General features: G+C 35.4%; 1 protein-coding gene across 1 annotated transcript in view; it reads right to left on the reverse strand.

Moving 5' to 3' along the window:
• AKAP9 (A-kinase anchoring protein 9) overlaps positions 1–24,693 on the reverse strand; it is a 197,529-nt gene that overhangs the window by 97,068 nt on the left and 75,768 nt on the right. The window contains exons 13-22 of the mRNA XM_060196249.1: positions 20,422–20,536; positions 19,588–19,786; positions 16,152–16,248; positions 14,003–14,095; positions 11,070–11,420; positions 9,389–9,613; positions 8,206–8,346; positions 7,624–7,727; positions 6,828–6,923; positions 2,959–3,164 (exon numbers count right to left, since the gene is read on the reverse strand). Coding sequence (XP_060052232.1) covers positions 2,959–3,164; positions 6,828–6,923; positions 7,624–7,727; positions 8,206–8,346; positions 9,389–9,613; positions 11,070–11,420; positions 14,003–14,095; positions 16,152–16,248; positions 19,588–19,786; positions 20,422–20,536 — 1,627 coding nt within the window. The remainder of the gene's footprint in view (positions 1–2,958; positions 3,165–6,827; positions 6,924–7,623; positions 7,728–8,205; positions 8,347–9,388; positions 9,614–11,069; positions 11,421–14,002; positions 14,096–16,151; positions 16,249–19,587; positions 19,787–20,421; positions 20,537–24,693) is intronic.

Genomic DNA, 24,693 nt, shown 5'->3' on the forward strand with positions numbered 1-24,693 from the left:
AAAATAACAGAACCAGGCTTGAATGAATATCAGATGCATTAACAAGAAAGGGAAAAGCCCAGAATTCAGGCAGTAAGGACAGAGGGACTCACAACTAAGGCAAAATTTGTACTCCCTGCTTGGTTCCATGTCAGCAAGTCAGGATCCTGCTATAACAGCCATCTACTCTATTGGGCTCTCAACAATGGTAGTTCCTATTGCTTCTGCTGCTGTGGTTAGCACAGGCGCTGCCTCCTCCACGGTCACCTGCTGTGGGCTGACTGCATCTGTGGTAGCCGCTGTGTTCTACCCACTCCAGGCTCCAGCATACCCAACTTCCAGCTAGGCTCATTGCTGCCAGTTTCAGCCCAGTTCATTTCACACCCAGTTCAGCCTGCACCAACACAATACAGCTTGCCTGGCACCAGCTAGGTCCCCTAGTCATCCAGTTCCAATTAGGGTCCTGCCGCTCACTGTTTCAGCCACCTTTGAGAAGAATCAAACATAATGGAAGGATAATGAAACATGCCTGCAGCTGAACCAAGACTACAGGTTAAAAAAAACCCCAGATTCAACCGAGTTCCATAAGCCTCCTGATGATAATTCAAAACTATGGTAGTAGAGATGTTCACTAAGAAGAATTAGGAAGGGCTATAACAAACTTAAGAGAAATAATGAGGAAATTAATAGGCAAATTCATAATAGCACTCACAGAAATGGAGTGATAAGAAGTAAAGACAGGGAGTTGGGCGGTAGTGCAGCGGGTTAAGCGCACGTGGAGCAAAGTGCAAGGACCGGCAGAAGGATCCCAGTTCCAGCCCCCCACTCTCCACCTGTAGGGGAGTCATTTCACAGGCGGTGAAGCAGGTCAGCAGGTGTCTATATTTCTTCCACCCCCTTTCTCTTCCCCTCCTCTCTCCATTTTTCTCTGTCCTATCCAACAACGACACATCAATAACAACAACGATAACTTCAACAACAAAACAATAAGGGCAACAAAAGGGAATAAATAAATATTTTCTAAAAAAAAGAAGTAAAAACAAAAAACCAAACAAAACTAAATAACACATGTAAGAAGTCAGGTATTGAAGAACAAAGCAGAGGGAAAGAAGTTAAAAGAAGACATAAAAAAAGTCAGGAAAAAAAACATAACAAATGAAGATAATATAAGATCACAATTCTCTGAAGTTATGGGATTATGGGACAGCATAACAGTCTCAGCAGTAGAGTTAACAAAGGACTGGAGATGGGGGGACTGGGTGGAGAGGTGGTTCAACAGACTTTGGTAGAGAGATACTGGTGCTTTTGTGGGACTGAATGGTGGGAGTAATGCCTTGGAACTCTGGAGTCCTGGCTTCAGAACTTAACCAACAGTGAAGTTAATTTGAAAAATACTTTTAAACAATTGTAAAGAATTCCAAAGGAAATTTTAAAATTCAGGATTATTCCAACTCTTTTTTTTTTTTTTTTTTAAGAAAAGCAGTTTTAAATTTTCTTTGAACTCAGCAAAGGTGCTTTAAAAATCAGTTTGATTTAAAATTACAAATCAAGCTTTTTCTCTGTACTCTGAAGCATACTGTAAATAGTCAAGTCTGAGGGACCAGATGGTGGCACACCTGGTTAAGCACAAACACTATAGTGCACAAGGACCAAGGTTCAAGTCCCTAGTCCACACCTGCAGGGGGAAAGCTTCACAAGTGCTAGAGCAGGGCTGCAGGTGCCTCTCTGCCTCTCTTCCTATTTTCTTCTCTCCTCTCAATTTCTGTCTCTATTCAATAATAAATAAATAAAAATATTTTAAAAATAGTCAAACCTCCTGAAAGTGGAATTTCTTCTCATTTTTCCATTTGGGACTTAAAGAGAGAGTCTAAATAAGTATAGAAATTGGCATTTTAGAATGTCACCTTCTGGTTAGAGAAAAATACTTGGGTGTGAAATGATAGTAAAATGATAGGCTAGAAAAACTTTCCTATGACAAAAACTCTCATTTTGATTTTCTAATTACCTCTCCAGTAAGGAACAAGAACTGAAATTAAACTAGAGACACTAGAGGTCATCAAGGTGAGAGTAAGAAATTCAAAGAACTTAAACCATATAAGAAAATGTAAAGAAAAATGGCTGTATTATATTAGGACTCAGACATTCTGTTATACTTTGAACCAATTTCTAAAAGGAAGAAGGCACCCAAGAGGACAACCCAAAGATAAGACTGACCCTAGGAAAGGAGTAGTAAAACTGTTTCTAAGATTCTGTGAGAACTATGGCGGGTGAGAGTTAGGGGTTGGGGACAGAACTTTGGTGGTGGGTATGATATGAAACTATACCCTTGTAATCTTAAAATCTTATAAACCATATCACGACCACTACCTTAGATTCCTTATATATTTTATTTTAATCATTTCAATAGGTATGTAAATATGGTATCTGATTCCTAGGTAAATCTTCTTTTTTGCAAAGCTGGGACCTCATGTATGTACAATCTCATCATTCTAGGTCACTTTTTCATTCAGACACAGTGGAAGAAACATTACAACACCATAGCTCCCTTCAGTGCCATACTCTGCCAAGGATTATGCCTTGGAGCATGCACCTGGCAAGGCATATATACTATCCAGCTATTTGTCTGGCTCTGATGTCTGATTCTTATAAGTTATTTCCAACCATTCCTTGATCTATCAGGTGGCTTCAGGATGGTCCTTACATATCATGGGCACTGGTATGAATTATGAGTGGAAATATTCCTTTATTAGGAGGTAAATAATATAGTATCTGCTTTATCAAGGTTAACCAATTGGCAAATGCCATACAATAATGTTATTTTGAGAAGAGTGGCTCTAATGTAGTTGTATTTGAGGTCTCTTGCTGGAAAATACTTTAAAATTATCTCTTCTATATTTTCAACACATAGAAAAGCTGCTTGAATTTCAGCAAGATTTACTAAAGATAATGATCATTTAAACAGCAATATAAAACTAATACCTCCTGTATGTTCCTCATGGACACATGTCTTTACAGGTGCTTCTGCTTCTGACCTCCAAATCAGGCTGACAGATGACTGGCTTTTATTAGATCTATCTAAAATACCGAGGACATGGCGACCAATTGTTTCTTCAACAGCTGCTGTTGTCTTTACAACCTCTAAGAGTATTTTCAGAAGTCTGTTATTAGCTTTCTGAAGTGCATACCTGTATAGACAGAAAAACATTTTACTAAAAAAGTTTAATCTCTTAAAAGTGTTCCACAAAAAATGTACTATATATTGAAAATTCAAACAGCATATGATCCTTTCTATTGAAATAGTATACAGGGGGTCAGCCAGGCAGTGGTGTACCAGTATTCGTACAAGGACTGGTGCAAGGATCCTGGTTTGAGCCCCTGGCTCCCCAACTGCGTGGGGGGAGGGGGTACAAAAGAGGTGAAGCAGGCCTGTAGGTATCTTTCTTTCTCTTTCCTTGCTCTCTATCTTCCCACCTCTCTCAATTTCTCTCTGTCCTATCCAAAAAGTCCAAAAAACGGCCCCAGGAGCAGTTAACACTGGAGGCAAAAAGAAAGAAAGAAAGAGTATGCAATAGCACTTACAATAAAATGTCTTTTTTAAAAACATTTTTCTTTTTTTATTTTAGATTTTTTAAATATTTATTTATTCTCTTTTGTTGATCTTGTTTTATTGTTGCTGTCGTTGTTGGATAGAACAGAGAGAAATGAACAGAGGAGGGGAAGACAGAGAGGGAGAAAGACAGACACTTGCAGACCTGCTTCACTGCTTGTGAAGCAACTCCCCTGCAGGTGGAGAGCCAGGGGCTCAAACCAGGATCCTTACACTGGTCCTTGTGCCTTGTGACACCTGCGCTAAACCCGCTGCACTACCGCCCGACTCCCAGTAAAATGTCTTATGCTTTATTTTACAACTGTAATTATGTTTTTTCTTAAAAATACAGGCCAATGAACAAAGAGCATTTTTCAAAAATGTACAGTATTGTACTGACTTACAATAAATCAAATGACTACTGTTTTAAGTTAGTACTTTGCAGATTTGAAGAAAATTTGGAGGAGACATTAAGTCTTAAAAAGCATGTTAAAAGTTTTTAAATTGGCACTACCACTCATATTTACATATGCTTTCCATTTAATTTTATATCAAACAACATTTTAAAAAGCAATCATAAAACTCTACCAGAAATATGTGCTGATACTTTTATAACTCACTGGTGATAATTTATAGATGATAACGTTAAAAAATGGGTAGAGATGTGTCTTTAGAAATATTTATTATGTCATTATCTGCTAAAAAAACAATAAGCTACTTTTAATATATCTGCTTCAAAGACAGAAATTTCTTGCATTATATACACTGTACTCATTTTTTAAAAATTTACACTGGGGAGTTGGGTGGTAGCGCAGCAGGTTAAGCGTAGGTGGCGCAAAGCACAAGGACCGCCATAAGGATCCCAGGTCGAGCTCCCGGACCCCACCTATAGGGGAATCATTTCACAGGCGGTGAAGAAGGTCTGCAGGTGTCTCTCTTTCTCTCCCCGTCTCCCCTTCTTTCTCTCCCCGTCTCCTCTTCTCTCTGTTCTATCCAACAACAATGACATCAGTAACAACAATAACTACAATAAAACAAGGGCAACAAAAGGGAATAAATAAAAAAGCTAAAAAAGTTAAAAAAAATTTACACTATACTCATTTCAGTTACTATTATAGGAACATATTTTTAACTAAATGGAATTAATGACATATCTCTCTCAAAAATAAAACAACAAATTATTTTTTCTTTTCTAAAAAATTTCATTGGAGGGGTTAATGGTTTACAGTATAGTCTTCAACACATAGGTACAACCTCTCATCTCCCCTTTATTGGTGTCTATGAGACACAGAGACAGTTTCCTTTGCTTTTCATCTTTTTTTTCTTTACCAGAGCAATGATCAGCTCTGGTTTACGGTGGTGCAGGGGATTGAACCTGGGACTTTGAAGCTTCAGGCATGAAAGTCTGTTTGCATAACCATTATGCTATCTACCCCTGCCCTCCTTTGCTTTTTAATTCTTTTGACAGCAGAGAGAAACTGAAAGGTAGAGGGGGGGAAGAGAGAGAGAGAGCGTTGCAGCACTACTTTGCCACCTGTGAGGGTTCCCCATTGCAGGAGACAAGCAGCTTGAACCTAGGAGCCTACACATGGTAATGTGTACACTCAATCAGTGCACCACCACCCAGCAGTCCCAAGTTATTTTATTTTACTTTAATTTTTAAAATGTATTCTTATTTTTAAAAAGTATTACCAACTATAATTTAACATTCAGACATAAGCATTAATTTAATCTATCATTCTTAAGACTTCTTTCCCCTTTGTTTCTCTCAGATACATTTTTTATATTTATTTATTTATGTGATAGAGGAGAGAGATAACCAGCACATTACTCTGCCATATGCGATACCTGGGATCAAACTGTGAATATTGTGCTTGAGAGACTAATACTAAAAAAAAAAAAATACAAAAAAAATAAAATTAAATTAAAAAAAAGAGAGTCTAGGGGGTTGGGTGGTGGCACAGTGGGTTAAGCGCATGTGGCGCAAAGCGCAGGGACTGGCGTAAGGATCCCAGTTCGAGCCCCCGGCTCCCCACCTGCAGGGGAGTCGCTTCACAGGCGGTGAAGCAGGTCTGCAGGTGTCTATCTTTCTCTCCCCTTCTCTGTCTTCCCCTCCTCTCTCCATTTCTCTCTGTCCTATCCAACAACGAATTGTGTCAACAAGGGCAATAATAATAACCACAACGTAGCTACAACAAGGGCAACAAAAGGGGGGAAAAAAATGGCCTCCAGGAGCGGTGGATTCATGGTGCAGGTACCGAGCCCAGCAATAACCCTGGAGGAGGAAAAAAAAAAAAAAAAAGAGAGTCTAATACTTTATTCACTGCACCACCTTCCAGACCAATATACACTAATATTTTTTCTCAAACACACACACACACACACACACCCAAGATTAACCTAGAGAAAGTGTTTCTATAAGTTGTTTTTTTTTTTTTTTTGGCTGGGCAGGGATAGATAGCATAATGGTTATGCAAAGAGACTCTTATGCTTGAGGATCTAAAATCCCAGGTTCAATCCCCCTTACCACCATAAACCAGAGCTGGGCAGTGCTCTGGTAAAACAACAACAACAACAACAACAAAAAAACACTTTTATTATCAAAAAGTACATAAACTTTATCTTCAATGTTTCACACCAAAATTTCATAAATGGTGAAGGTTAATGAAGATTAACTCATCTTATGAATTACTAGCAACACTCCTATGCTGATAGTTTACAAAGGTATTACACTACAAAGCTTTATATTTAATAAATGTAGGCAGGATAAAAGAGATTTTCTTAGAAAAGGTTCTCTGAATAAAGAGCTTTCTTTCTCAATTTCACATTGTGGGAAAGTACCACCAGTCAGATTAAAGAATATTTGTTTTCATAGGCACATGACATAACTAATTTTAGACATGGTAGTAAATGTAGTCTTCCTGCAGTACATGTCAAATGACAAAGTTCTATTTTTTGCACCTAGCTCAAGTTCTTTGCTAACACAAGACTATTAAAAATAAAACTAATGTAGTTAATAGAAAGTCATTCAAGGGCTTTGTTTTTTTAACTTTTTTTCTTCAGGTTTTATTTGGATCCCAATATCCCAGAAGCCAGGATAAAGATGACAAAAGAAATAAATATGAGTACTAAGTTCATCAGCATTTAAAAAGTCCTAAAATTTCAACATTTATAATTTTAAAACTATACCAAGTAAAAATAAACAATATAAAATAAACAAGTTGTTTATTTTATATTTCCATTGTAATTCTAATTTTCATACACTGTCTTTCTTGTTTCAGTTCCATACTGACTGTGCTCCATACTGATGATCCAATGGGGAAGCCAAAATCTTAGGGGCCAAATTCCTCCATGCAAGCTGAGGAAGGGAATTAGGAGGACACAGAGGGTTGACAGTCACAGAAATTGAAAAAGGAGGAAATTAAGTTAGTAGATCCTAGTTTTAATCTAAAATTAAATTATTTTCATTTAAATAAGTTTAAATAACATTTAAAGTTCTTAATACTAAAACAGGGTAACTATTCTCATTAAAATTTTTACATTTTCATTTTAACTTCTACAAAATCAAAGGGAAACTTTTGTTAGCATTATATCATTAGTTCGTTCCTCTACTATACTGGGATATGGATTGAAATTTTTTTATTATGCAGTATATGAAAGAAGATAAATGTGAACTATCATGTTTAATTTTTTTCTCAGTAAAAACAAACCAGGAGGAAATCAGTATTAAATACATGCATATACAATGCAGAAATAAAACTCAGAAATATAATTGCTTACATGATACAAAATGACATATAAGCAGAATAAAATGAATCAAGAAATATTCAATAACTAAGTAATTCTTTATAGATTTATTACATTAAACATATAACCAGTATCTAAGCCAAATTATTTTATAAGCAAAAAAATTAAGTGCACCTCATATAGTTATTATATTTGATTTAAGCTAGGAAATAAAAAATAAATTTATAAGATAAAATAAGGGTGAATAGTTTTTAACACTAAAGCACTATTTTAATTCACTTTATGTTGAAAAGACACACATTCTTGTATACCTTTCATTGGACAGGATATCAGGAGGCATATCTTCAAGTTTTCTGTTGAATTCCTTTTCTTTAAAGGCCTGTTCCTCAATTTCCCCTTGATTTTCACTATCATTCTGTGTAAATTTGTATAGAGAGGATAAAATAGAAAGAAAGCCCGTCATCTTTGAAATAGCAATGCCACTCTTTAATATTATGAGATGAACAGAAACTTCGATATGCTAAGCAGATACTGTTTGAAATAATATTTAACTATATTTTATCAAGAGATTAGCATTATCAAAAAATGATAACAGTCTAGTACGTAAATGAAACAAACTAATATGGTCAATTTACTGCATGCTACAAGTATATTATGGCTTGTTTAGTTTGTTTCTTGTCAAGCAACTGCTGTTGCTATAGGCAATGTTAGATTCAAATTATATGAAATAGAATGCAAGGCATTCTGCTTCACCTACCTTACAGGTCTACAACCACATATATATTAAACGCAGTATTTACAAAAAATACATTTCACACCAACAAAGACAAAGACAAACAGAGCCTACTGCATTGTTGATCCATTGCTCCTAGATGGGTTAAAGTCCATACTACCTGTGTTTGCGTACTGCTGTTGCGCAGCTCACAACACAGCTTCTCTCTTCCAGCTAGAGACAGCTGCTTTAGTGCTTCCAGTTCCTCTAAAAGCACCCTTTCTCTCTCTGAAACCAGGTTTTCATTATCTATTGAGGATCTCTAGATAAGAAAAAAGGTTATGAGAGAATATTGTTTGCGACAGAGAAAAAGGCAGACATATTAAGCAGATTTCTTTTAACCCCCTGGGAACAAGTCCTAGTTCTACCTAGGATTTCTATCCCATGATAAGGGGTTAAAAGCATATATATACAAACTTCAATGCAAAATTTGAAATTTAAACTAAGTAAGTGTAAACAGTTAGAAATTTCTACAGCTCAATTAATACTGTTTTAATGTGCTAATTTTGCATTGAATATTCAGAAGTTTAAATTCACAAAATGCGATGAAGAAAAGCAAAATTAATATTCCCAAATGATTTTGTGTTCAAATTCCAATTTTTCCATTGTTCTGTATTTGAAAAAAGTATTTCAAGAATTATCTATTTCTAGCTTAAGTTTTTGAGTTAAATTGAATGTTTTTAAGACTTTTATATAAACATTTCTTGCTTTTCTGCAAGGATTTTGTAAGTATATTATATATAGCAGTTGATAAGGAACCAGCTCCCAAATACTAAAGAATATGTAAATTTAATCAAGAAAGGGATGAAGAAGTTATATAAATTTGCATTTCTAAAATCAAGAAGAGATGTTTCCTTGGAGAAAGTTTCAGAAACATACTACTTTGGATTTTTGTTTGTGATTTTAAAAGGTAGATTAAAGATAAAGGTAACTTTGTAGATGCTAAATGATGGGCTCACAATTACTATCAATCAATACAAGAAAGCTGGGTACAACTGTACCAGCATAAACATTTTCCAGAACTTATAAAGTATTTTCCCCATGTATAGACAATAGAATGATTAATAACACAACCTGGCATCCACTTTTCCAATGCCTTTAATGCAGTTAAATAAATTTCAAGGCTGAGTTAGGTGTCTCTAACAAGATATAAGGTGATTTTACTGGTGGAGTCTGCTCCTCAGATTAAATATTTGTGTTTATCTAGGTCTTGGTAATTCTGATTTTACATTTTTTTGTAAAGGCTATACAAAACATACCGCTATTTTAACTGGGGGGGAGAAAAGGAAGAACACATCCAATACCTCGGCTAGTTGTCTATTCAGTCTCTTAATCTCTTCCTGCAGCTGCTCCTGGTCTTCTCGCTGTCGCTCCATCTGATGCATGTGTGCCTGCCTTAGCAGTTCTGTGGCCTGCTGATGTTCTTGGTATTGTCGTACAAGTTCTTGTCTCATATCTTCCAACTGTTCTTCATTTAACAGTAATTGTCTAGAAGCATCCATGCTTGATACTAAAACCTCATCATGTGACTATAAAAGTGAAAGGAAGAAATTCAATCATGGCATATTTTGAGGAAATCTGTAGGCATCAATATTTAAATAAACATGAAAGTAATTCTATTATTAAATCTACAAAATATCTGAGATTTCCAATCATTAAACCAAGATGTAACTTTTAAAAATATGCTAACTACAATTCCAAATTAATGTGAACTTAGTTTACTCTTATTATGTATGTTTAATATTCAAAGGCAAAATGCTTCCTTATCACTTTAGGTATAATCTAAACTAAAAAGAAAGAAAGATAATGAAAATTCCTTCTGCTCTTCATGAAGCTACATTTCCATGATTTCTTTTGATATTTTATCTTGGAGAATTAATATAATTGAATACTACATTTAAAAAAAAGTATGTATTTTTTTTAAACCAGAACACTGATTGGCTCTGGCTTATAGTGGTGCTGAGGAATGAATTTGTGATGTCAGAGCCTCATGCATGAAAGTCTTCTGGAGCGCCTGGGTGGTGGCGCACCTGGTTGAACACACGTGAAACAATGTGCAAGGACCTAGGTTCGAGTCCCCCAATTCCCACCTGCAGGGGGAAAGCTTTGTGAGTGGTGAAGCAGAGCTACAGGTGTCTTTCTGTCTCTCTCTCCCTATCACCCCCTTCCACTCGATTTCTGGTTGTCTCTATCCAATAAATAAATAAAGATAATAAAAAACTTTTTAAAAATCTTCTATATAACCATTATGCTATTTCCTTAGCCCTTAAAATTAAATTTTATAGCAGACCAGTGCCATGCCGAAGGACCTGAGATCAAGTCCCCAGGCTCCATCTCACTCTCTCTGTCTCTGAGAGAGACAATTAGTATATACAGAGTAGAAAGCTTTAAACTGTCTTCTTAAATAGCTATTTTCTTGTTATAATATTATAGTATCAAATTCATCATACACTGTATATTGTGAAACTGTAACAAAATTACTCTTGAAAACTGAAATTAATGTAGGTATTTTATAATGTGTTTGTTTGTTTTTCTTTTTAATTATTTCCAGAGCTTCACTACTCTGGGTCAACTTCTTTCAGAAAGAAAGAATAAAATAACAGAGAAAGAGAGAGAGAGAGAGAGAGAGAGAGAGAGAGACCATAGCACTGAAGCTTCCTTTAATGAGGTAGGGGCAAGACTCAAACATGGGTCATACACATGGCAAAGCAGTACTTTAACTATATGAGTTATTTTGCTGGCCTAACTTTGTGATGACATTTTACCATGTACAATGTGTTTTAAACAAACAAGAATACTACAAATCAGATTTACCTTTTAAAATGAGTCATTTACCCATATACTTTACAAGTAACAAAATACATTTTTAATGTGAATCATAAACCTAGACTTATTTGATACTTTGCTTCTCCATTAAGCAACATATTGCAAATAATTTTATAGAAAATATTTTATAATATTTTATATTCAAGGAAACATACTTACAGATTCTTTGGCTATAAATATTTTATCTTTGGCAAACATCTCTTCTGAAATAGTCAATTCACGGTTCTTTGATTCTGGCACATCATCAAGACTATCATCTGATAACAGAATTTCTTTTGCATCTTCTGTTACCTCTTTATTAAATGGCTCAAATTCTTTGAATTTTATTTTTGTTGTCCCAGAATTCTGAAAATCAGTCTGATTATATGAAAAACGTATTTCATTTAAATAATTTTGTTCTTCCTGACAGGGAGCCAGTGCTTGTTGGGATGATGTATTATTTTTTTCCTCACCAGATGTTCTTGATAGCACAGCTTGTTGAGCAAATGCTATACTCATTGACACAATGACCTAAAATGTTTAACAAAAAGTATGTTTATAAATAGCAATAGGAATTTTAAAAGTAAACTATTCCATAAAGTTATATGAATTATTTTTAAAAACATGACTTCATGGCCTTAAAGTAAGAGAAACCTTAGTCTATAAAATGATTAGGAGGATTGGGGACTGGTTGGTGGTACACCCATTTAAGTGCACATATTATAATGCAACAAGTACATGGGTTCAAATCCCAGCTCCTCATCTGCAAGGGAGGAGGGTGGTTCTTCACTAGCAATGAAGCAGGTCTGCAGACATCTATCTTTCTCTTTCCATCTCTATCTCCACTCCTCTCTCAATTTCCTTCTGTCCTACCAAGTATAATAGGAAGGAAAACAAAGACCACCAGGAGCAGTGAATTTGTAGTGTAGGCACCAAGCCCAAGCAATAACCCTGGTGGTAATGGAAAAAAAATTAAGTGATTAGGAGATAGTCTTTATTTTATAGTGAATCTAATCCAAGTGTCTATCTACTGCCTGTCTTTTTATTTAATGGCTATTTTCTTACCACAACAGGAAAAAAAAATATCTAGTATAATAATGAGAAAAAAGAAATTGAAGCCTTTATGCTTTTCTGTCAAAGATAAATCATAAGATTGGGTGGTGGCACAGCTGGTTAAGCACACACATTACATAGGGAACTGGGTTTAAACCTCCAGGTCCCACCTGCAAGGGAAAAGCTTCATGGGCAGTGCTACAGATGTCTTTCTGTCTCTATCTCCTCCATCTGTCTCAATTTCTGTTTCTATTCAAATAAATAAATATTTTTTAAAAATCACTATTAATATTTTTGTAAATATGTAAGTTTTCTTTCTCTATTTTACATGTAGGTAGTAATAAGAACAGATACAGATAATTTCTCTTACAAAACTGTGGTCATATTCTAACATTTTATCTGTCATTACAGTTTAATTATAGTAAATATCTTTTCATGTGAAGAAATACCTTTTTTTTAAAAATAATTTTCAATGGCTTCAAAATTTTTCTTATTTGTTAAGAGAGGTAAACCAGAGAGAGAAAGATGAATATGGGATGATCTCAGTCAAGGGCAGAAGCTAAGAAATAAGTACAGAGAGGGGACATGCAAAGCAGAACTTCGACTGAGTTTGGTGTATTGCACTAAAATAAAACACTCAGAGGGTGGGGTAGGGACTTTCAGATCCTGGTGTATGATGTTAAAGGACCTGAAATACATACATACACACACACACACACACACACACACACACACACACACACACACACACACACATATATATAAACTTTGTAGGTATTTATAGTGATTATATTATATTCTTAAAAGATATTTTTAATACCACAAAAACAAAAGTTTTGTAACAATATAGCTTCATATCATTTACTGTCCTTACAATAAATTTCCAGAAATAAAACTGCTGTGTGTGACTATTATTAAGTACAAATTAACCTGATTTAGTTTGACTTTCCATTACAAGTATAATTCTGAATCCCTCAGGTACTTACCACAGGAACTTAAAAATTCTAATCAGCAGACTTGACTCTTGCTCAGTCTCTGAGCACCAAGTGTATGTTGCTTAAATTAACAATTTAAAATATTAATTTCATCTCAAGCCATATTTCCACAGATAATTCACAGTGGCAGAAGCCTAACTGATATAGTCTAAGATATGACATGGCATCCGGAAGCATAAAGCCTTGTGTCAGACTGGCAATAATAACTCCCCTGGACAGTGTTCCCACTTTGACATGTGTGCAATCCGGTTATCAAAAAAAAAAACAAAAAACTGCATGCTTTCCTCTACGCACTAAAGAAAAAAAGAAATATGTTGGAGGTATGGATCAATTTGCCAGTGCCCATGTCTAGTGAAGAAACAATTACAGAAACCAGATCTTCCACCTTCTCCACTCCATGAAGAATTTTGGTCTATACTCCCAGAGGGGTAAATGTTAGGAGAAGATAACTAGAGGGCTCTGAACTCTAATTCCATCAGGACCCAGAGAAAGAAAAGAGAAAAAAAAGTTAAATTATAGAATTATAGTTATAGAAAGAATAGGCAATCCATATCTATGATCTTGGAGAACTAATGCAATTTCTAAGGGAGGGAAAGGGGACACAGAACTCTGATGAAAGGAAAGGTGTGGAATTATATCACTGTTACCTTCTAATTCTATAAATCAATATTAAATCACTAATAAAATTAAAAAATAAAAGTAACTACATGCTCTCAGGTTCATGGACATGGGGGAAGCAAAGTTTCATTCATGTCTCAGTAAATAAACCTTATTACACACACCATCAGTAGTGAGAGAAAAGAGGTTTTAGCGAGAGTGTCTCATGGGGGCACCATGAGGTTCTGGCGAAATGTCTCCCACATATGTCTCCTCATCTTCTGCCTCTGTCTCCTCCTAAATTTCCAATCTGCCTGATGCCTCTTGGGGGCTCTTTGTTTCTCTGTATGTTTGGTGGTATGTGTGCATACAGCAGGTCAAGTATAGACATTTTATGGACATATACAAAACAGCTCAAGTATATACATAAAACACATTAATAATATTCCAGATAAACTATAGACTTACTTTAGCTACTTCTTCTTCTAATCGTTCTTGGTACTGCTTCTCCAGTGATTTAACCATATATGCTTCCTGCTGTACTCCAAACTCACCAGAAAACTAAATGAAAAAGCAAAATATGCCACAATTATTTATACTTATTTTACAGTAGTTATTTTTAAACTTCTACCTTTAAATATCCTCAAAAATATCATTTCCTGGAAAGCGTATGAGTTTAATTAATTTCAATTATTCTCTTTTGTTTCTGAGAGGACAGAGAGAAATGGAGAGAGGAAGGGAAGACAAAGAGGGAGAGAGAGAGACACCTGCGGACCTGCTTCACCGCCTGTGAAGCGACTCCCCTGCAGCTGGGGAGCCGGGGACTCGAAGCGGGATCCTTACACCGGTTCTTGCTTAACCCGCTGCACTATCCCCAATTATTCTCTTAAACACCGTAATTCTAGTGTACAGTCTCACTAAATAGCTGCATGTAGGACTATAAACTTAATAGAAACACAATTTACAATTTCATTTTTTTTATAAAGGTGAGAGTTTTAAAGAGGGAGGGGAAAAAGAGAAAAGACAAGACATCTACAGCAGTGCTTCACAGCTTGTGAAGCTTCTTCTCTGCAGTTCAAAGACAAGGACTTGAACCTGGGTCCTCCAGAATGGTAATGTATGTACTCTACCAGGTAAGTCACCAAGAAGGCTCATATTTACAATTTCTAATGTACAGGTGAAAATGCTTCTCCTTAAACAAAACAAGCAAAATATATGTGAATATAATTTTTCTTTTCTTCTCTTTTCTTTTTCTTTTTTTTTTTTTAACCAGAGCACTGATTGGCGGTGGTTTATGGTGGTATGGGAATTGAACTTGGGACTTTGGGGCCTCAGGCATGAGAGTCTGTTTGTATAACCATTATGCTATCTACCCCTACTTTTATTTTCATTTATATGGTATCAGAGATGAAACTTGGTCTCATGAGCGTACTCTGCCACTGAGGTTATCTCCTTACTTCAACATTTTCTATTTTTTAGGGTGAGAGGGATAGTAATCAAGAAAAGAGATGGAGTGAGAAAGAGAAAGGGAAAGTATAGCACTGTTTTGCCATCCATGAAGCTCTCCTTGATGCTATGTGATTCTAGAGATTGAACAAGTCTCAGAAATGCAAGACATACTTTTGAAATACTTTTGAAATAAAATATTGTTAGTGGTTAACTTTGTTCACAAATTAGAAGAAAAATTTCTTGAATTTATAGTACCTGTTGATAGCATTTAGTTTTCTATAAATATAAATTACTTTAACAAAACAAGAAAAATCATAAAGGATTTTTAAAAATGTAAACATGTTTTAATTATGAAATTATTTCTTTTGCTTTTTTCTTGGTGGGAGAGGGGCTCCAGGGATCTCAAACATAGGAAGTCTGCACTTTAACACTGAGTCACACCTCCAGCTCCTGAAAGTATTTCACTATCAAATCAATTACCTGAATGGCATTCAAATGAATATTCTATATGGGATGTGTGTAGATGAATCACAAATATAATCTGCTTGATTTTACTGTGTCCAGAAAGAGAGAAAGTGCGTGCGCAATGCCCTTTACTTCTATAGAAACTAAACAAATTAAAAACCTGAAATTAAAAACTAGTGTGTTATGGATACAAATTAAAAACTAGTGTGTTATGGATATAAGTCTGAGAAAAATTGGTCATAAGCTGGAAATTCTTAAAATGTTGAGGACAAGCAGAAAGTGGTTTAGTTAGATGGTACACAGCATAAGAGATGTGGAACTCATATATTATACAACCTATGCTGAAGGAGATCTCATCTATTATCCCACCCATATTATAGGACTCTGGGGATTCTTAAATACTATTCTAGAGAAACCCTTGAGTACCACTCCATGATAGGGCTATGGGCTAGATCTGAAACTGACTGGCTACATACTCCATAAACGTTACATAAGCAAGATAAATTTTAAATTTCAAAAAAATTCCTAATGCTAAGAAAATAAATTTATTTGCTTATTTATACTTCTGTAACTTTCAGATAAAGGATTATTTAAACAGTATGCTTACTAAAAAGAAATCGCTGAACAATTCGTAAACCATGGATGTGAAAATGATAATAAGCAAAACAAAATCAGGGAACATAACGGTTTAAAGCTGTAATACCTCTGTTGTACCATCAATATCCTGTTTTAGACAACTTCCAGGGTATACTGTTTTCTGTACATCAGATTCACTAATCACCGATGAATCAATGGAGATGCTAAATATAAACAAAAGAGGGTAAAAGAATTAGAATTCTATATTTCACAGAGTCCAAATTTAAAGCATGCATAAAAAATGTAGTAGGGCAGGAGACACAAAATAACAGACCACAAGTTATAGGGATTAGAACTAAACCCATGTTTTTAATTAGTTTTCATTTAAAAGTAAAGTCTCACAATGAAGGATAGACTATTTTAATAGCTGACAGTTGAATGTGCCGTATTTATAAATTGCCACTACAAATTTATGACATGAAACATTTTGTAGGTTTTAAGATTGTTTTCAAAGTTATCTATAACTTTATTGACTTTTTAAATGTTATAAAGTTCCACTCTAGGGAGTCAGGCGGTAGCGCAGTGGGTTAAGCAAAAGCCCAAGGACCGGCATAAGGTTACTGGTTTGAGCCCCCGGCTCCCCACCTGCAGAGGTGTCCCTTCACAGGCAGTGAAGCAGGTCTGTAGGTGTCTTATCTTTCTCTCCCCTTCTTTGTCTTCCCCTCCTCTCTCCATTTCTCTCTGTCCTATCCAACAATGATAACATCAACAACAACTACTACAACAACAAAAAACAAAAGGGAAAATAAATAAAATGTTTTTAAAAGTTCCACTTTTACTAAAAAATTATTTACACACATAGAAAGTATCAGAAGAACACTTATGAAAGTAACAATGATTGCCTCTAGTGGAGCTGGGGAGCAGTGGCATTAGAACAATTCTTAATTTATATACATATACTTAAGAACTTAAAAGTGTTTCTACTGTACTTATATCTGTATTCTTTTACAAGTATTATTTTGCAAAAATTTTTTTCTTAAGTTTAACTTGGATCATCATTATACTAGGTAACATTAGTATGTAGGACCCAAAGAAAAATAGGAACAAATTAAATTTTTCTTTTTAGGCTTATATGGTTTCTCATTCCATTTTCACATGCATTCATCATTCCACCCTCATACCTGTCTCCTCCCTTCTCTGGCCTGTCTTTTCAAATATTCGTTCTGCCCCAAACTGGTCATATATATGTTATGTCATTGTTCCATTACTATTTTTTTTATAGTTTATTATTTGTTGGATAGAGACAGAGAAATCAAGAGGAATGGGGAGGTTAGCAAGGAAGACACAGAGGACACCTGCAGCCTTGTTTTACCACTTGAGAAGCTTCCTCCCCCTGCAAGTGGGGAGCAGAGGCTTGAACCTGGGTCCTTGTACATGGCGACATGTGAGTTCAACCAGATGTGCTACCACTCAGCCCCACTGTTCCATTTCTTAACTTACATAACTAACCCTATGGTAGATATTTTGCAGTTTCCAATTGTTCATTATTACAAATAATGCTACATTATAGATTCTCATATCTTTGTAAACATCTGTGAAAGTTTTTGTATAATAAAATTTTAAAAGTTAGCCTCACACTATTTAAAATTTTAAGAGTGCCATAATGCAAAAGTTACATTAATTCTATTTTCATAACAGTGCCATTTAACTATCTTCTTAAAATCTCAATAACTAGATAGATATAATATCTTAACTAGAACATGAAAATCTTTTGTTTTTGAAAGTACATGTCCTTTTTTAAATACCATTGGTCATTTCACTTCATTTTTTTTTTTCTGAATCAGGACTTATTCATGTATGATTTTCACTGTTCCCAGGCTACCCCCCCCCCTTTAAATTGGGATAGAGAGAATGACAGGGAGAGACATACAGCACTAGTGTTGCCTCTAACGCCCCTGAGGCTGTGGGAAATCCATGTGGTGCTGGGATTCAAACCTGGGTCATGCCCAGTGCAGGGCAGGGCCATAACCAGTGAGCTATTCCTCTGGCCTTGCCATTTAATTTCCCCGTTAATATTGCATAGTACTATAAATGCATCTCCCTTTTTCTTAAGCCCTTTGCTCATTCTTCTTTCTCACAATTTTATCAGCATTTCCTCATTACTTTCCGCATATACATTCTGATCGTGGCATCAGATCTTCTTATTTTCATAGCCAAGAAAACATTATTATTTACCATACCTTGCCATTCTAATGGATGATTTTAATTTAAATGAGGTGATCAGAGTGGGTCTCAAGAACCTGACATCTGACTGAAGACTTACATGTGGTGAGCAAGGTGTATATACAATATTTGGAAAAAGATCATACTAAGTAAAAGGAACAGTTAGTGACACATCCCTTGAATAAGAGAATACCAATGTTTTGAGGGTTTCTAGGAGACTACGAATTGAGCAAAAGGAGGTCCACAAATACTTTACTGCTCAATATCATAGTGTTAAATTGTTGATGAGAAAAAAAAAAACCCTGCCAAAATCGAAGGACATAACTTTATTTTAGAATCTGTTTTCATTATGTATTATTTCCAATAATCTATGTATAACCTATGAATGGCATAAGTGAGAATTTACTGCAGTGACAGTCAAAAAAGTATTGGTGACCCATCATGTTAAATCCTATAAAACCTTGTAAGAGTAAAAGAGCACCAGACTAGTATGATGTTAATTGTAAAAGCAAACTTCTGAAACTAAATTAAGATTCTAGAGATAAAGTGAGAGTGGAATCAGAGATTAGCTATTGTAGCAATTAGGTTGGATATGCTGATGATAGGGAACAGGACAGTGGTGAGAAGTGGTCCAGTTTATATATATTTGGAAGTAAGAGATAACAGGAATTATTGACAGATGAGAAGTGAGGTATGAAGAAGAAGTATCACCATAGACAGGGATGACAGCACAGGAACAAATATTGGAGGAAAGATCCATATTCTATTTTGGACACATGAATGTAAGCATGAGACAAGTGAAGAAAATGCAACCACGACTTCAATGACCATAATATATATTGACTATGTATTATTCATATCAAAGACTAAGCAAACAAAAATATATACATACACTCTACCTAATTTAACCTAGCAGATTAACAACCAGCATCTTTATATAATAAAGTTGCAAGTAAAAGATCCTGTAATATAACATCTTTGGTTTATACCAACATATATTTCATATGTTTCAAAGACAAAGGATTATATCCTGCTTTTATTTATTTTTATTATCTTATTTATTTATTGGATAGAGACAGCCAGAAATTGAGAGGAAGCGGGAGAAAGAGGGAGAGAGGCAGAGAGACATCTGCAGCCCTACTTCACCACTTGTGAAGCTCCCACTCTGCAGTGGGGAGCAAGGGATTGAACCTGGGTCCTGCTCTTATTTTTTTATAATGCTACTACATCTGGTGTCTTTTAGGCAACTTTACTAAGTTACAGTTATTTCTTAAAATAGTCATATAATGATTGCTACTAAATTATAAATATTGTTGATTGAAATTATAATGGATGGATACCTTGGATGAACTGCAGGTTCACTAACAGCTTGAAGCCTTTCCTGCAAACAGTGGATCTCTGCACCGTAATTTTCTTTAGTTTCTTTTAATTGTTGCTGCAAATAAGATACAGAGTTTTCTAATTCTTGAACTTGTCCTTCAAGCTGTTTAATATTTTGGGTATCTTGCAGAGAAGGTAACTTGCTCTGATCACTGACATCTGAGTTAATAACAAAAGAAAATGCATATTTCAATACACATAAAAGTTAATGAAATATCACAATTACTTATTTTGTATGCAGAAAATATTTGTTATTTGAAGAATGGTATAATTAAAATCCAGTTTCTATTTGTTAGTTTACCTAAAACCACCAATTTTATGTTTCAAATTGAAAAAAAAAAAAAAGAATCATAGAATGTTAAAAACAGAATAATAGAATGTGAAGAAGTAGGAAAGGACCAAAAAATATATATATAGTGAGACTCTTCATTTTTATCAGTTTTTTAATATGCTATTTTTATTTCTTTGTTTGTTTGCTTACTGGATAGAGATAGGGAGAAGTTGAGAGGGAAGGGGGAGACAGAGAGACACCTGCAGTTGATTCACTGTTTAAGAAGCTTTCCACCTGCAAGTGGGGACTGGATCCTTGTGTAGTGTAACACATGTGCTCAAACAGGTGCACTACCACCTGGCCCCAAAACTCTTCATTTTAAAGATGAGAAAACTGAGATTAGATAAGTTATAGTTAAATGTCCAGAGTGACTAAGTTGCTGCAAATTTAAAGTAAAAAAGAAAATCAAATTGCTGATTATTTTTTATAAAAGCACCAAGCCACAGAATATATAAAAACTTACCAATTTCTTGCACATTGGTTATCTGATCACAGGTTGATAAGGACTCTGCTTCCTCTACTGGTTGATTTTCTTCTGCAAATTCAAGTTTCACCTCATCTGTTTGATGTCTTTGAATCTATTGAAAAATAACCAAAACAAAAGCTGTAACATAAACATATGACCGAGTATCTTGATAACTATACTAACACAATTTCACATTAAAATTTTTTCCTTGCAAAATCATCTAAAACTGTAACACTGATACAAATACTTTCCACTTCTAGCTACTCAACATTGCCTTTAACTGTCATCTATATACATTCCTCAAATTATATTAACAAGTATAATGTTTTTATTACATCCAGAAAGAAGTTAATATAAAAATAGAAGCTAACATAATGTTGGTATGAAGTCCTTAACAATATTTGTAGTGTGACTTGATCTCTGATGTTTCAATTCATATGTAGTAAATTGCATATTACCAGAAGTTGCTGTCATATACTGTTTTAACTTATTTCTAGAATAATCATTTCTTATGACTACACTAGGAAAGAATTTAGAAGTCTGTGACTGCTTTCTTGCAGCCTTTGGTCCAAGTGCCTTTTCAAACCTTTTTTTCCACAGTTACATTACATTAATTACTTTACATTAATTCTTTGGCTGTAACAAATCTTAGCCCTGAATACAACTAACTATTGACTGGAACTGATGAGTCTTTTTAGCAAATCATCCAGTCTGGGATGGCTTTAGAGACTCCTAACAAAGCCAATAACTATGATCTACTATAAAGATACCGAAGGCCCAAATTTCATGAACACAGGGAATTAAAAAGAGTCATTTTGATCTTGCTTCTCACCTCTTCCACGTCAACTGACTATCAAATTATTTAGGCTCCATCTTAACAAATCTTTTGAATTGTCCCTTCTTCCCTACCTCCCATTATCAGATTAATCCCTCCCTAAAGATTCAACTTTATGATGCATAGCCTCTGATCACAAATTTCCAGAAAAAACTGACATAATACAAGATAAAATTCAATCTTTCACTTAAAGTTTAGTACATTTTAGTGTCTTTAGTATATTTTATAATTATTTAGGGATATAAATGAAATACACCACATTTCCACCTTTAAAATTTTTATCTTATTACTTCTTTTGCTGGGAGTGCTAGTCTCCCTCTGCCTTCCTCATCTAAAGCTACTTGCTTTCGTGATTGAGTTAGCATTTCCATTTCCTCTAAGAAATCTTAATTTTTTTTCAGTTTGTGCTTATCCACTTGGTTTCATAATTCTGAAAGTACTTCTCTCCTATTAAATGTTACTTGGTAACTATATTATACATGTATTCCATATTCCTTGAATCAGTTTATAAATTTAATCAAATTATGAATGCCTTTAGTCACATTTCCCCAAGACAGGTGTTAGCACATATAAACCCATCATCATCTCATATACTTTCTTGCCTTCTAGATCTTCAAATCCTGATCAGTCCTACCTTCTGGGCTGCAAAGTCCAATATGTCTGATTTTCTGTCTCTATTTAGGCCTATCTCAATCAGCATGTCAAAATTTGAATTTTTTTAACTTTCTTGTTTTAAATTTTATTTACATTTATTATTTGGTTTTTGTTATTATTATTACCAGAGCACTGTTCACCCTGGTGCCTCAGATTGAACCTAGGATCTTTCATGCCTCAGTCATGAATGTCTTTTTGTTTTGTTTTGTTTTTAATATTTATTCCCTTTTGTTGCCCTTGTCGTTTTGCTGTTGTAGTTATTATTGTTGTTATAGCTGTCATCACTGTTGGACAGGACAGAGAGAAATGGAGAGAGGAGGGGAAGACAGAGAAGGAGAGAAAGATAGACACCTGCAGACCTGCTTCAGTTCTTGTGAAGCGACCATTTTGCAGGTGGGGAGCTGGGGACTTGAACCGAGATCTTTCTGCCGGTCCTTGCACTTTGCGCCACATATGCTTAACCTTCTGCGCTACTACCTGACTCCCATGAATGTCTTTTTTATAACCACTTTGCTATCTCCCCAATCCCTATCCCTCGATCCTCCAGATTTTTCTTTTGTCTATTTTCAAGAATGACATTCAACATAAACTTGTTCTCATTCAGATACTCAGTCAGTAACTTTTACTTGCTAACCATATATCAGTTTGTTTTTTGTACTGGAACAAAACCTGTAAATCAGTATTTCTTTTAAGAAAGTGGTAAAAAAAAAAAAAAGGCGGGTAAAATTAGCACACAGTGTAATAGGAAAATCAAGTATAGGTCCTTGGCAGCTATAATTAGGTAGGCAAAGCCTAGAATGAAGTCTTTTAAGAAGGCTGGGAGTATGGATAGATCTGCCAATGCCCATGTTCAAAGGAGAAGCAGTTACAGAAAGAAGCCAGATCTTCCACCTTCTGCACCCCACAATGATCCTGGGTCCACGTTCCCAGAGGGATGAATAATAAGGAAGCTCTCAAGGGAGGGGATTGGATATGGAGTTCTAGAGGTGAGCTTGTGTGGAAATGTACTCCTCTTACCCTATAGTCTTGTCAATATTTCCATTTTATAAATAAAAGTAAAAATAAAGAAAAGAAAACAAAGAGGGAGACCGACCAGTGGCAGACCTGGTCAAGCAAGTTACCATGCATAAGGACCCAAGTTTGAGCCCTCGCTCCCCACACGCTGAGGTGAATCCTTACTGGCAGTGAAGCAAGTACTGCAGGTGTCTCACCATCTCTTTCCTTCTCTAATTCACCCTCCCTTCTCAATTTCTCTCTGTCCTCACCAGTGATAAGGAAAGAAAGGAAAAAAAAAAAAAATGAATAGTGGATTTGTTGGGCAGGCAGCAAGCCCTACCAATAACCCTGTTAGAAATTTGAAGAAAAAAAAAAGAGAGAAAGAAGAAAAGGAAAAAAAGAGAGTTGGAGGGGTCAGATGATAGCATTACCAGTAGTGCATACACATTACTATGCATGAGGACCCCAGTTCAAGATCCCAGTTCCCACCTGCAAGGGGGAAGCTCCACAACAGTGAAATAGTATTGCAGGTGTCTTTCTCTCTACCTCTCTTTCTCTCATATCTCTCTTTCTCTCTCCCTTTTAGATTCCCCCCCCCCTGGCTTATTGAATACTGGTTTAATAAGACTTAAGTTAATGAGTACAGTTTCGCACCACTCCCACCACCCAAGGACTGTTCCCCACCCTGACACCCAGACAGTGAACCTGAAAGCTCGGGTGCAAAACACCAACCCCAGTCCAAGTACTACACTGTGTTTCCCCTTTCTGTTCTTATTTCTCAGCTTCTGTCTATACCCACTCTCCCTCTTAACATCTCTCTGTATCTACCACTAAAAAAAATAGTTGTTGGGAACAGTGGAGCAAGGCCCACTGATACTAGATCAAAATTAATAGAAGTAAAAAGAAAATTAATTCAAAATACACGGAGCATGTTTGTATCTGAGTTTTTAAAGAGAGCTGTGACTTTAATACAGTCTACAAATGGATCCAAACTTTTAGGGATCAAATCACTTTTTGTTTTTAATTATTCTCCTACTTAAAAAAATCATTTTATTTCTAATACAAAAGAATTCACATAAAAAGAAATTTAAAGAATTAGCACTGGGCTGGGTGGTAGCACAGCTGCTTGAGCACTCATGTTACAATGCGCAAGGACCCAGGTTCGAGACTCTGGTCCCCACCTGCAAGGGGAAAGCTTCACGAATGGTGAAGCAGGGCTGCAGGTATCTCTCTGACTTTCCCTTTCTACCACCCTCTTCCCTCTTGATTTCTGGCTGTCTCTGGCCAATAAATAAGTAATGGTAATTAAAAAAAAAAAAGTAGCACCAACTGACCTTCATTCCATTATGGATAAGCAACACACTGTAGCTGACCAACCTCTAACCTATTTAAGAGAAGACAATTTTTCTGAGTTTTACTTTTTGAGATTTCACTTGGCTTTTATGTAAAATATGAAATAAATGAAGACATATATGTTTGTGATTGCTGACCTATGCTGCCTCCCTCCCTATGATTCAACTAAAATGACAGTATAAATAAGTGTAAATCTATAACAATACAAAAATAATAAAAAGAGATGAAATCTTGCCTATTGTTACAACATGACCAGACTAGAGGGGATCATGCTAAGCGAAACAAGTCAGAAGGAAAAAGGGCAAATACTAGATGATCTCACTCATATAATGGATTTAGGATACAAAGCAAGAGAAGAGAAAGGTGAAAAATCTTTGCCCTATGTCTGCAGATGTGAAGTCCATTATGAGGGAAGTGTTGAGTGCCCTGCA

Source organism: Erinaceus europaeus, chromosome 8, assembly GCF_950295315.1.
Source record: "Erinaceus europaeus chromosome 8, mEriEur2.1, whole genome shotgun sequence".
Lineage (NCBI taxonomy): Eukaryota > Metazoa > Chordata > Mammalia > Eulipotyphla > Erinaceidae > Erinaceus > Erinaceus europaeus.